A 13,116-nucleotide genomic window follows, 5' to 3' on the forward strand; every position below is an offset into this window, starting at 1 on the left:
GTATATTCACTCATCACTAGTGTTAACATTTCGGCCTCTAGAAGTTAGCTCGTGCTGCAAGGCATTTCACAGTGCCTTGCAAACAATCACATATACTTTTGCCATAAGCTGTGGCAAAAAAAAAAAAAGCCATTCAGCTTCCCCTCCAAAATCTTTGTGGGATGGCATACATTTATATAGTTTTTCTTGTTTTTACTGTGCAGAAGAGCCATCCTCACCAATCTGAATATTTTTCAGCTTACCTCCTTCAATCATAAGCTTTGTATTCTGGCGTGCCATAGATACGCATACAGAGTGTGTGCCAGGACAATTCTTAGGTCGCTTGTCAGCAAGTTTTGAACTCAAACGAAATAGTTTAGGATCAGGACATGAAACTTTTTGGGGAAACACAGACCCTACACTTTTAGACCACAGGCTGAACAGATCTGAATTCAAGGTTTTTTTTTTTTAATTGACAATGTCCATATGGTTAAGTTTAGAAGTATAAACCCTTTGAGATTCCAACTTGAATTTTGGTACAGATGTGGCTAGGTGCGTAGGAAGCACATGTGAATTATTTGAAAATGCCGTATCACTGATTTTTTGGAAATGCTTTTCAAAGTTTTGCATGCGAGTCCACATGGGTAAAATATTAACAACTATACTCTTGTGACATATGGGGTGGAATGGTGCTTTTCCAGTTTATCTTTGTTCTGGCCTGAGTTATGAGGAGAAACAAAAAGGCATGCAACACAAATACGCTTTTTTTCAAAACTTTCAAAATCAATTTTAAGAAAACTAAAAAGTATATTGAAACATTTTTCTTCACATTTTGCATTCTCTGACACTTATCAATGAACAAAATCTTAAAATAATTAAATATAGAGTAAAATTGCATTGTTCACTTGAAATGAAATGACCCAGAGAATCCTTTGCAGGCAATGAGTGAAGTCTGGAAGCTATGGATGTCACCAAACGCTAGGTTTCCTCCTTTGTGATGCTGTGCCAGGCCTTCACTGCAGTTGGTGCTTGTGTGAGTCTTTTTTCCTTAAAGGGAACCTGTCACACCCAAAATCGAAGGTGAGCTAAGCCCACCAGCATCAGGGGGCTTATCTACAGCATTCTGTAATGCTGTAGATAAGCCCCCCACGTATCCTGAAAGAAAAAAAGAGGTTAGATTATACTCACTCAGGGTCGGTCCCGACGCCTGCGCACTGCAGTACTTTGCTTTGCCCTCAACAGGGCAGACAAAGTACGCCTGCGCCGCAGCGTGAATACAAGAGGACGTCATCGTAAGAAGATGGGAGGCCCTGGACCGGACCGCAACGCCCATCGGACCAGAACTGGACCGGAACCACCCCTGGGTGAGTATAACCCAACCTCTTTTGCTCATCTTTCAGGATACATCGGGGGCTTATCTACAGCATTACAGAATGCTGGAGGGCTCAGCTCACCTTCGATTTTGGGGGTGACAAGTTCCCTTTAAGCATGCCAGAATTCATCTATTTGCTTATGTCTTCACAATCAATGAAACACCAGTGACCCGAAGCTATTGGAAGCAATCACACTGCCTCCATCATGTTTCACAGAGCATGTGGTGTGCTTTGAATCATAAGTCATTAGAAGTAGAGATGGGCAAACCCGAACAGTTAAGTTTGGGGTAAGTACTGAACACCTGCTGCTCGGGCACGGACCCTGTAAACTGACTTCACCAGGAAGTCTGTGTTACGGTTCTGGCTCGGCACCTCAAACACCAGCAGCTCCGATAGGCGGAAGATCATTATCACCAAGTCAGAGTGCTGCGGTTCCCACGCTGACAGCTTGAGCCAGCAGCTTTAAAAAGTTTACCTACGGTTACAGGCATTAACTGATGGGACTACTACTCCCATCAGCCTATGACTGCTGTTGCTGATAACAGCAAGAGCAGGTGCCGCCTGATGGGTGTATTCATCAGCCAGCGCCTACAGGATGACTAAATTAAAGAAATGGCTTGTGTTCCCTTGTATTTTTGTTAACCAGCCAGGCAAAACTGACAGCTGCGGGCTGTAACCCTCAGCGGTCAGCTTTAGCAAAGCTGGTTATCAAGAATAGAGTGGTCCCACACCTTTTCATTTTTTAATGATTTGACTGCCAGCCTAGTTAAAAGCAGACAGCTGGGGACTGGTATTTCTCAGGCTGATAAGGGGCCATGGATATTGCCCCCCCTTCCCCGGCTAAACATAGCAGCCCACAGCCACCCCAGAAAAGGCAAATACACTAGATATGCCAATTCTGGCGCTTTGCCCGGCTCTCCCCTCTTGCCCTGTGGCAATTGGAGTAAATATTTGTGGGGTTGGTGTCACTTTTGTATTGTCAGGCAACATCAAGCCCACGGGCTTAGTAATGGAGAGGAGTCTATAAGATGCCTCTCCATTGCTAATCTTATAATATTTTAAGTAAACACACAGCAAGAATAAAAAGTTCTTTATTTGAAAGAAAAAAAACAATTAAAAAAAAAAAAAAGTTAAACTCATCTAACATCCATTTCATTGAAGCCAACATCTCTTGCATAAAAAAAATCTACTATATAATAGTCTAAGGGGTACTTCTGTCTGGCTGTCCCGGAAATTCCGCGTCACTGTTTGGTCTCGCCAGCTGCCTGTCCTGGCTGTCGCGACCAATCAGCGACGGGCACAGTCCGGCCGAGAATTAGTCCCTCCCTACTTCCGTTCAGTCAGTGCCCGGCGCCCCCTCCATACTCGCCTCCACTCAGCGCTCACACAGGCTTAATGACAGCGTTAACGGACCGCGTTATCCTGCGGGTAACGCACTCCGTTAACGCTGCTATTAACCCTGTATGACCAACTTTTTACTATTGATGCTGCCTATGCGGCATCAATAGTAAAAAGATCTAATGTTAAAAATAATAAAAACAAAAAACCTGCTATTCTCACCTTCCGTCGTCCACCGATGCGCGTGCGGCTGCCGCCAGCTTCCGTTCCCAGAGATGCATTGCGAAATTACCCAGAAGACTTAGCGGTCTCGCAAGACCGCTAAGTCATCTGGGTAATTTCACAATGCATCTCTGGAACGGAAGCTGGCGGCAGCAGCGTGCACATCGGGACAGAGCTTCTCTGGACAACGGAGGGTGAGTATATAACTATTTTTTATTTTAATTATTATTTTTTTTAACAGGAATATGGTGCCCACACTGCTATATACTACGTGGGCTGTGTTATATAATATGTGGCCTGTGTGATATACTGCGTGGGCAGTGCTATATATTATGTGGGCTGTTATATACTGCGTGTCTGCTATATACTACATGGCTCCTATATACACTATGTGGCTGCTATATACATACATACATACGCTAGAATACCCGATGCGTTAAAATCGAGCCACCATCTACTAAATAAATAAACAACCAACCATATCTCCCTCAACTGTTCTGTCCCACGCCGTAATCCATGTCTGCGATAGTTTTCAAACCGGACTGTGCCAAGATGCGACTATCCAGGCTGAACGCCACTGGAGAATAAGCTGCTGCTAGCGGTGACCACAGGTCACAGGCTGTGTTCCCAGTCAGGCCAGTGAACTGCGGTGACCTTCGAGAGATCACCGCAAGCACAGTGAGAAATGAGAAAAGGTCAGAGCGGAGCTCAGCGAGTCCACCATGAGAAATTTCTCATGGTGAACTCAGGGCTGCAACATCAGACTTTCTCACGGTGCTCTCACTGAGGTCACCACAGTTAATCGGCCGGGCTGGGACCGCAGCCTCTGTGACCTGCAATAACCTCTGACGCCACCACTAGATACTGAGGATGAGCTTGCAGCAGCTTATTCTCCAGGTGGTTTTTAGCCTTGACGGTTGCATCTTGGCACCGTTCTGTTTGAAAACTATATATCGCAGACCTGAATTACGGTCAGGTGAGGGTTATGTTTTTTTTCTTTTACAGAAGACCATTGCTTCAATGGAATGGGTGTTAGGCAAATATTTTTTTTTTAAAGTTAAAGTAGAAGTGCGTTTTGTTTTTAATTCAAATAAAGGGCTTTATACTGGCTGTGTTTATTTACAATATAACTATAGAATTACTAATTGATAAGCATTTTATAGATGCCTCAATTACCTACGCGTGGGCTTGATGTCACCGGACAATGCAACAGTGACATCAACCCTACAAATATGTGGACTGATGCTTTTAATCTGGGAGGGCATAAATATCCATAGCCCCTTCATTGGCTATTAATATCAGTCGCAGCTGATATTTCTTTAAATAATTTCAAAACACGGCATGGGGACCACTCTATTCATGATAACCAGCTTAGCTAAAGCTGACAGCGGAGGGTTGCAGTCCGCATCTCAGTTTTGCCTGGTTGGTTATAAAAAAAAAAAAAATACAGGGGAACCCACGCAGTTTTTTTTTTTTTTTAATATATTTATACCCCCAGCTGATGAACACTATAACTGTTATTAGCAGCAGATGTCTGTGACTGGAGGTAAAGGTTTTACCTTGGGTCACATCTGCGAGCTCATGCCGTCATTTGACTGCGTGGGAACCACAGCTGTCTGACAGTCAGTAACGATCAGAGGCAGTGTTTTCTGCACTGTCAAGCATATGACAGCTTCGCAAACACTGGATGTTCGGCCCCCATTCATGTGAATGGGGACCGGGTTCAGGTAGCGTACTGGTACCTGAAGCAAACTTTTTTTTTTTTTTTTAAACTGTACAACAGAACTTGCCGGACGGGAACATCAAGGGGTTTGCCAATCATTAGTAGTTAGAAGCCCTCTCCATACTTTCTTCCATCCACCATTCTTGTACAGGTTGATGTTAGTTTCATCTGTCCTAAAAATGCCCTTTCCAGAACAGAGCTGGTTTCTTTTGATGTTTTTTTGGGGCAAAGTCTAATCTGGCCAAATTATCAGGCTGATTAATGGTTTAACCCTTGTGGCGAACCCTCAGTCTTCTCTTTATGGTAGAGTTAGTTACTGAAACATCTACTTCCTAGAGTGTTTTTCGCTTGGGTAGATGTGGTGAATGGGTTTTTCTTCATCATGGATTCAGCAATCATTCACTACTGTTGTCTTCCGTAGACATCCACACAAGTGAGCTTTTTGTAGAATGTACCAGACTGTTGATTTGGGCACTCCTAAAATTTCTGCCACCTCTGATGGATTTTTTTTCCCAGCCTAATGGTGGTCTGTTTCTCTTCCATTAAGATGTTCTTTGACCACATGTGGGTTCATAGCGTCAGGAAGGGGCACCAAAGACTTTTTTGGCTGATGGTGCACCACACAAATTTTCATTTGTGATGTATAGATATGCAAGCCACCCGCCAGAGGCCAGCAGCTGACAACAGCGCATAACATCACGGTAAGGTGTCGCCCTGTTCCCCTGCACTGGCTATAGAGGAGGAAACAGATGACGTTAATACATATGTTATTTACTTTTAATGTGTAGAGCATCAGGATGGGGGACACCAGGGTTGTGGAGTCAAACCTCCGACTCCTCAATTGTCCTGCCTCCAGCTCACCAGCACTTGTCACCACTTAGCATGTACAAAGTGCAGATTCATCTCAGCTAAAAGCCTAGAGCCTTAGATCAGGAACAGAACAGACATTTATAGGACATTTCATAACTTTCCCAAATTATTATGCTAATTATCTCTTCAGAGAGGAAGAGAGCTAGAACTCTGTAATAATAATATTTATTTTTTATATAGCGCCAACACATTCCGCAGCGCTTTACAGTGTGCACTCATTATCACCGCTGTCCCCATTGGGGCTCACAATCTAAATTCCCTATCAGTATGTCTTTGGAAGGTGGGAGGAAACCAGAGTGCCCGGAGGAAACCCACGCAAACACGGAGAGAACATACAAACTCCTTGCAGATGTTGTCCAAGGTGGGATTAGAACCCAGGACTCCAGCGCTGCTAAACGCTGAGCCACCGTGCTGCCCTTAGGACAAGGCTCGTTAAAGGGTCAACATTGACTTGTAGGATTGCTACCTTCCAATAGGTGGCACTAGAGTTCTAGCTCTCTTCCTCTCTGAAGAGACAATTTGCATAATTAGCATATTTCCCAGAGGAGCATTGCAGCTTTAAGTCTCCTCATCTCGGCATGCTTAGCATGTCAATCTCCTAAAGGAGAAACGATACTTCTTGGATAACCAAATTATTATGAATATGTACTGTTGCCCTTTATTCTAGGGAGTACCGTATTTTTCTGACTATAAGACGCATTTTTGTTCCCCCAAATTTTGGGGGAAAGTGGGGGGTGCGTCTTATCCAAATCTGTGTGCTGTGCTGTAGAAGAGGGGGAGCAGTTCTGGAGTGGTATCAGGAGGCTGGAGTGGGCTGGCTGCAGAGACAGCAGGAGGTCCTGTGCGCCAGCTCATTAGCCTCATGTAATATTCACTGCACCTGCTGTCCATCACCTTGGTGCTGAAGCTGCCCCAGTTGATTCACAGGGGAGCAGCGAATATTACATGTGCCTGCATCTCCTCCCCTCCCATCATGGATATGGCCCTGTCACTCTTATATGCCCCCCCCCTGTGCTGCTGGCAGGCACATGCCCCCCTTGTGCTGCTGGAAGACACATGATAAAATAACACTTAACTCACCTTCTGATGGCTCCGTGTTCCCAGCTCCTTTGTTATGCTGCCTGTGTCTGTGCGGACATCTGAGCATGTGATCGGCACAGCAAAGTGATGACATCACTGTGTGCCCAGGTCACATGATCCGATGCCTGGGAAACAGGAAGCACAACCAAGAAGCTGTGAGCACAGAGCCATTATCTGAAGGTGAGTTAAGTGTTTGTTATTTTATCATGTGTCTTCCAGCAGCACAGCCAGCAGCACAGGGGGGGCATGTGTCTTCCAGCAGCACAGGGGAAGGGGGGAGGGCATGTATCTTCCAGCAGCACAGTAGACAGTTTTTTCAAGTGAAACATGTGGCCAATAACTGCATACCAAACTGTGGCACTTTGTATGTTACACTAAGGCCTTGATTATTAACACTGGTGTTCCGAGTCTTAACGAGGGGACCATGACACTTAAGAAGGTGCATCTTACCACCATCATGCACTTCTGCCAGAAATGTTACTAGTCAGGTATGGGGTACATGGTGTAAAAACACAAAAAGGCAGAATATTTTTGCACAACTCTGGCTTGTGCAGAAATTTGACAACATTTCAAGGTGTTGTACATCAGAAATCTGGCACACGAACTTTGTTCAACCCAGTGCATGTCATGTGTGCACCCAATCTCATTAATCTTGGGACCCATTAGTACTTGAACTAAATGGTTTACCTTGAGCGGCTGCGAGAAGACGACCGTTTGGCCCAAGATTCGGCCCTATCCTCCACAAGACGGATCTTTCGACCATTCACCTCTTTGCCATCTAACCTTTCTAACGCTTTCTTCATGTCAGAGTATGAGCGGAATTCTATGACTCCTTCATTAGGTCGCCTGTGATGAGCATCAGCAAAGGTGACTTCACCCGCCTGCCGCATGAAGTCCTTAAAAACAAAACAAAAACTAGAAGGTTTTATTCACACATTTGTCAGCTGCATTCAATGCAAAACTCAAGGGAATAATGATGGTGCAGACATAACTGTATGGCTTGTAAAGTTGAAGATATCTGTTATAACTGGTCAGAACAGATTTTTGTTTATGCTGTTGTGCTTGGAAGCAAAAAGGACATCATTTTTCATTACAGTGAATGAATGGGTAATTTGCATCTGAAAACCTAAGAGACATTTACCATAAACCTGACGCATACAGGTCTATGGAACTAATAAAAGGGGGTTGCTCCAACTTCACAAGCTACCACCTATTTAGAATGGATGATAGCTTGATCGCCATTGGGGATCCCACCACTGGGATGCCCTCTTGTCCCAAAAACAGTATCCAATTTGAACAAAGTGATTGCCACACAAGAACAGCAACGCTGCAAACAGCAGAAACTGTAAGAATTTTCAAGTTGTACAATACTGGATAGCCTTCATTAACAGCTACATCGAATCTATAAAAAAAAAAAAAAAAAAGCGGTGTACATGCCTCCTGGACCAGCACCGTTCATTCGAATGTTGAGTTGTTTCCTGGCAGTCACGTGATAGTGTTGTGAGATTCACAGGAGACAGCACTGTGATCAGAGAAACGGCACCAGTCCGGAAGGTAAATAAACATTTTCACTAATCTTACGAGGCACAGTAGAGCTGTTAAAGGGGTTATCTGGGACCATCACTGCCTGCGTCATATTGATTGACAGCTGGCTCAATCTAATGTAGTAGGGAGACGGCTGTCGATCAGCGGAAGAGTTTGAGTCTCTTTGTAGACATTAGATCAATGTAACCAATGGAATAGTAGTTGTTCATGACGATGCAGAGTCGAAAGAGATGGTCAGCATAGGAAGGTGAGCAACTACCTATTGACAGGTTACCTTTAAAAAAGCACTTGTCACATGAAAAAAAGCGATTAGTCTGCAGATACAGGTTTAATCTGCAGGTTAACAGAATGCTGTAGCTGCCTGGCGTCTGCACTTAAGAGCCCTGTTGCCAGGAGGGAATTAACTTTATTCCTCCTGGCAGAGTTTGCGTTTCAGTCACCGCTATGTTCGAAGAGAGTGGCGGCTGGAATCGCACCCATGGCACTTACTGACATCCAACCCTTAGGCTACAGTCACACTAGTAGTATTTGGTCAGTATTTTACATCAGTATTTGTAAGCCAAAACCAGGAGTGGAACAATTAGAGGAAAAGTATAATAGAAACATGTGCACCACTTCTGCATTTATCACCCACTCCTGGTTTTGGCTTACAAACACAGATGTAAAATACTGACCAAATACTGCTAGTGTGATGGCAGCCTTGTGCAGAGCCAGTCAGTGACAGGGTTGCGGTTACACACGCTGCTCTATACAGAGAGCGGTGACTGAACCCATGACGGTGCCACCTTTCAGACTCTACATTCAGGCGCCAGGCAGTTTCAGAACACTATTAAAGGGGATGTCCACCAACAGGACAACGGTTTCTTAAATTAAATGTTCAGCCCCGATAAAATAATAAAGCCTATACTTACCTTCCCCCTCTGGCTCCGTTCCAACAGTGCTGGCACACGCGGTCCTGGGCTGTGATGCGGTGGAATAACACGTGATGCCTAGCACTACCGTCTCTGACAAACTGAATATGAAAAAGAAGTCTGGGATGAGCTGCCGCCCTGGCTTCCTCTTCATGTTCAGTTGGTAACACTATTTTATGTAGCATGTAAAGTAGGTGGCAAGTCACGGAAAGATCAGTGACCGGTCATAAGAGCACCACATGAAGACCCCTCCACAGCTCAGGAGCACGAGAATCTCATCAACTGAAAATACAGATTAAACAACAACAACCACAAGACTGATTTCATCACCCAGGTATCACTGTAATCAGTATAATGGTGCCAACCTGACACTGTCAGTAGGTTAATGAGCACAATCTTGCTGACAGGTTTGCTTTAAAGCATTGGTCCTCATTTAATAAGCTTGCAGTTTAAAGTTTAATATTCTGTCACAAATGCCTACCTTTAAGTCTTGCCAGCTGCACCTTGTAGACAGGTTCTCCACTCTCAGACGATACATTGTGCGAACTGGCGGTCCAAACTTGTCACCACCGCTTTTACGGTAGCCATAGCCACCTGGGACACGGGGACAGAGAAGAGAGATCAGAAATGCAGCCATGATTGAGTCTAGCAGAAATGCACACTCTTGTCCCACCTATACACTAAGAAACCAGCAGCTATGCAGTAACAGATAGCTGGCCACACTAACTTACAATTTTCTTTCCCTCAGTTTTGATGCATCTCATCCTTTAAAGACAGTATCACCATAGCACCCTGCCCAAATACTCACTTTGCCTAGCTCCTGTTTTTTTATACAAGCTACCCTCCCCTATGCAAGTTTTCATGAAAACGCACATGCAGCCCAAAATTCACTTACCTTAAAAGTAAAGAGCTCCCCTTTTCCGCCCTCGCTCAGCCTCGGCCCCCCGCCGACTGGTAAACCCAACGCGCTCACCCACGTACGCGCCCCCCCGTGGCACCTCCTCGGATCTCACGAGAAGAAGAGAGAGGCGGGGGAAGGAAGCGGCTGCATAGTCAATATTACTTGGAGACAGACCCAAAGTCAGCCCCATGCTAGCCTCTGCAGTATCTCCCAATGGCAGTCTTTACAATGGTCACTGATTCATTCTCCACACAGCTGAGACCATGTTAAAATGCATTCGGTAATAGTTAGGTGGGTTGTGATAAACCAATGCACAAATTGTTTTGGTGAAGCAAAAAAATTTGAGATCACTATCCTAAATGTATTTTGTGTGTTAGGTCTTAAAGTTAGAAAAAAATGCAAATACTCACCTAGGCCTGTGCGCTGCATAAACGTATAGAAATCTACCAGGTTAAAGCCAACCTGCAAGGCTGGGAATGGACTAAAGCTAGGCATTACTAATCTATGGTCCCACTGCAGCTATAGCAGGAGGGAGAGGTGGTTTTGGATTTAGAAGGATGCTTACACTTGAGAGGTCAGCAACTTTTTAGCAAAACTTCCCAATAAACATGCATGTCCAGAAAGGACAAGCGTGCATGTTTTCTTCCATAGAAAAAGACAAATTGAACAATGGGGAATCAATCATATATCTAGATATAGCAGATACCAGAGATGCCAAAAGTCTACCATGCCGGGATCTTTGATTCCTTTGATGGTAGACACTGGAGAATCATTAGGTGGCCCCATACATATTATGTAAGTCCCACTGACTATCTGGCCCATCAAGGGTCAAGCACACAGTGGATTTTCCAGACAGAAAACATGCTGCCTATTAGAATATCAGTACTATGGATGAGATTTTCATCAGATGCCACTCTTCACAATGCAGATGTTAAAGTATGGGTTAAATTCACAGCTACATCTGCACCATTCATTGCACATTTTTGTGCTGTGGAAAATTCACAGCATATCAGTCTGACATGGACGTACGGTAAAATCGTAATATGGGGAAGCATTTTAAAGGGAACCGGTCATGTGGAAAAACACGCTATTAACCTGCAGATGGGCGGTTAATCTTCAGGTTAAAGGGAACTGGTCACCCCCAAAATCGAAGGTGAGCTAAGCCCACCGGCATCAGGGGCTTATCTACAGCATTCTGTAATGCTGTAGATAAGCCCCCGATGTATCCTGAAAGATGAGAAAAAGAGGTTAGATTATACTCACCCTGGGGCGGTCCCATCCAATGGGTGTCGCGGTCCGGGGCCTCCCATCTTCATAGGATGATGTCCTCTTCTTGTAAGCACACTGCGGCTCCGGCGCAGGCGTACTTTGTCTGCCCTGTTGAGGGCAGAGCAAAGTACTGCAGTGCGCAGGCACCGGGAAAGGTCAGAGAGGCTCAGCGCCTGCGCACTGCAGCACTTTGCTCCTCAACAGGGCAGACAAAATACGCCTGCGCCGGAGCAGCAGCGTGAAGACAAGAAGAGGACGTGATCGTAAGAAGATGGAAGGCCCCGGACCGCCCCTGGGTGAGTATAATCTAACCTCTTTTTCTCATCTTTCAGGATACATTGGGGGCTTATCTATAGCATTACAGAATGCTGTAGATAAGCCCCTGATGCTAGTGGGCTTAGCTCAACTTCCATTTTGGGGGTGACAGGTTCCCTTTAATAGCGTTTTGAACCTGCCTGCACATAAAGCCCTACTGCCGGGAGGAAACTAAAGCGGTGTTTCCATCTCCAAGATCTTTTTATATAGTAGGACTAATAATAATATAAAATACCTCCAATTAGAAATGTAATATAGTTCTTGAGATTTGCCATGTCGCTGACACCATGTACAGGGCATTGCAGTAGTTTTGGCATCCATGGAGATATCTAATGTTAAATGAAACAAAGTCCAGCTCACCATAGTCTACATCCTGTGGAACTCGGAGCACGGAACCGCTGTGTCAGGGCGTAGAAGAACCAAGGAAATGATGAGGAATCCAGCTCCAGCTGGATTCCCATCATTTCCCAGATATCTAATGTTACACATGCTACATATTGGCATAGAGTCTTGGAAATGGGAATACTCCGTTAACTTTATTCTTCCCAGTAAAGCTCGGATTTCAGTACTCGGAGACACCGGCACGGGTTCAGTCTCTGCAGTGTTTAGAGAGCGGTAACTAACTACTACCCCCAGCACAGCACTGAATGACGGGACGAATAAAGGTAATTTCCTACCCGCAGCACGGGCTATTAATCTACAGACTGACCCTATATCTGCAAGTTAAGAGCATTTCCAGTGACAGACTACCTTTAATTTTTATAAGGCAGTTCACTTTTTTCAGGTACTTGCACATGTTGGGGAAGAAAAAAAAACAAAAAACCTGTTGATAAATTGGAAATACTGCACCAACTTTGATGCATGTGAATTCAGACTTCGTTACTAGAGAAAAAAAGAGGAACCTACAGCACTTAGGCAAGCAGCAGTACTTTATCACAAAACTTGCTTATTCAGCCACATTAGGAGAAGGATTTTCCCTTTTTTAAATGCATTCCCCTATAATGGAGCATCCTGTGCTGAGCCCCATGGAGGAGAGCAGCAGTTATATGTTCTACACGTAATGTCAAAATTTACTGTGGGAACAAATTTAAGAAGGGTAGCAGAGGAGATTCACATCTACTGCAACTAAAAAAAATTACATTTTCCAACTTAAAGTATTTGTCTTGGCTAGTGATGAGCGAGTATACTCGTTGCTCAGGTTTTCCCAAGCACGCTCGGGTGATCTCTGAGTATTTATGACTGCTCGGAGATTTAGTTTTCATCCTGGCAGCTGAATGAATTACATCTCTTAGCCAACTTGATTACATGTGGGGATTCCCTAACAACCAGGCAACCACCACACGTACTCAGCCTGGCTAATAGCTGTAAATCATTCAGCTGCCACGATGAAAACTAAATCTCCGAGCAGTCATAAATACTCTGAGGTCACCCGAGCGTGCCTGGGAAAACCCGAGCAACGAGTACACTCGCTCAACACTAGTCATGGCACAACTCTTCCTAACCTATAGTATTCCATTACATGCCTCAAATAGTGCCCATGGGTACTGTTGCACAAAAGGTGTGTGCTGTATGCACATTATGTGGATAACT

At 44.6% G+C, this 13,116-nt stretch overlaps 1 protein-coding gene across 2 annotated transcripts in view; it reads right to left on the reverse strand.

Moving 5' to 3' along the window:
- LOC138665673 (serine/arginine-rich splicing factor 6-like) overlaps positions 1–13,116 on the reverse strand; it is a 39,395-nt gene that overhangs the window by 4,644 nt on the left and 21,635 nt on the right. Inside the window, exons 1-3 of one of the 2 annotated variants that reach the window (XM_069753371.1) lie at positions 9,937–10,049; positions 9,523–9,635; positions 7,273–7,481 (exon numbers count right to left, since the gene is read on the reverse strand). In XM_069753371.1, the coding sequence (XP_069609472.1) occupies positions 7,273–7,481; positions 9,523–9,579 (266 nt within the window). In that variant the 5' untranslated portion in view covers positions 9,580–9,635; positions 9,937–10,049. Of the gene's footprint in view, positions 1–7,272; positions 7,482–9,522; positions 9,636–9,936; positions 10,050–13,116 lie in introns of those variants that run through there. The other variant, XM_069753369.1, reaches the window with a different exon arrangement.

The sequence above is a fragment of the Ranitomeya imitator genome, chromosome 2 (genome assembly GCF_032444005.1).
Source record: "Ranitomeya imitator isolate aRanImi1 chromosome 2, aRanImi1.pri, whole genome shotgun sequence".
Lineage (NCBI taxonomy): Eukaryota > Metazoa > Chordata > Amphibia > Anura > Dendrobatidae > Ranitomeya > Ranitomeya imitator.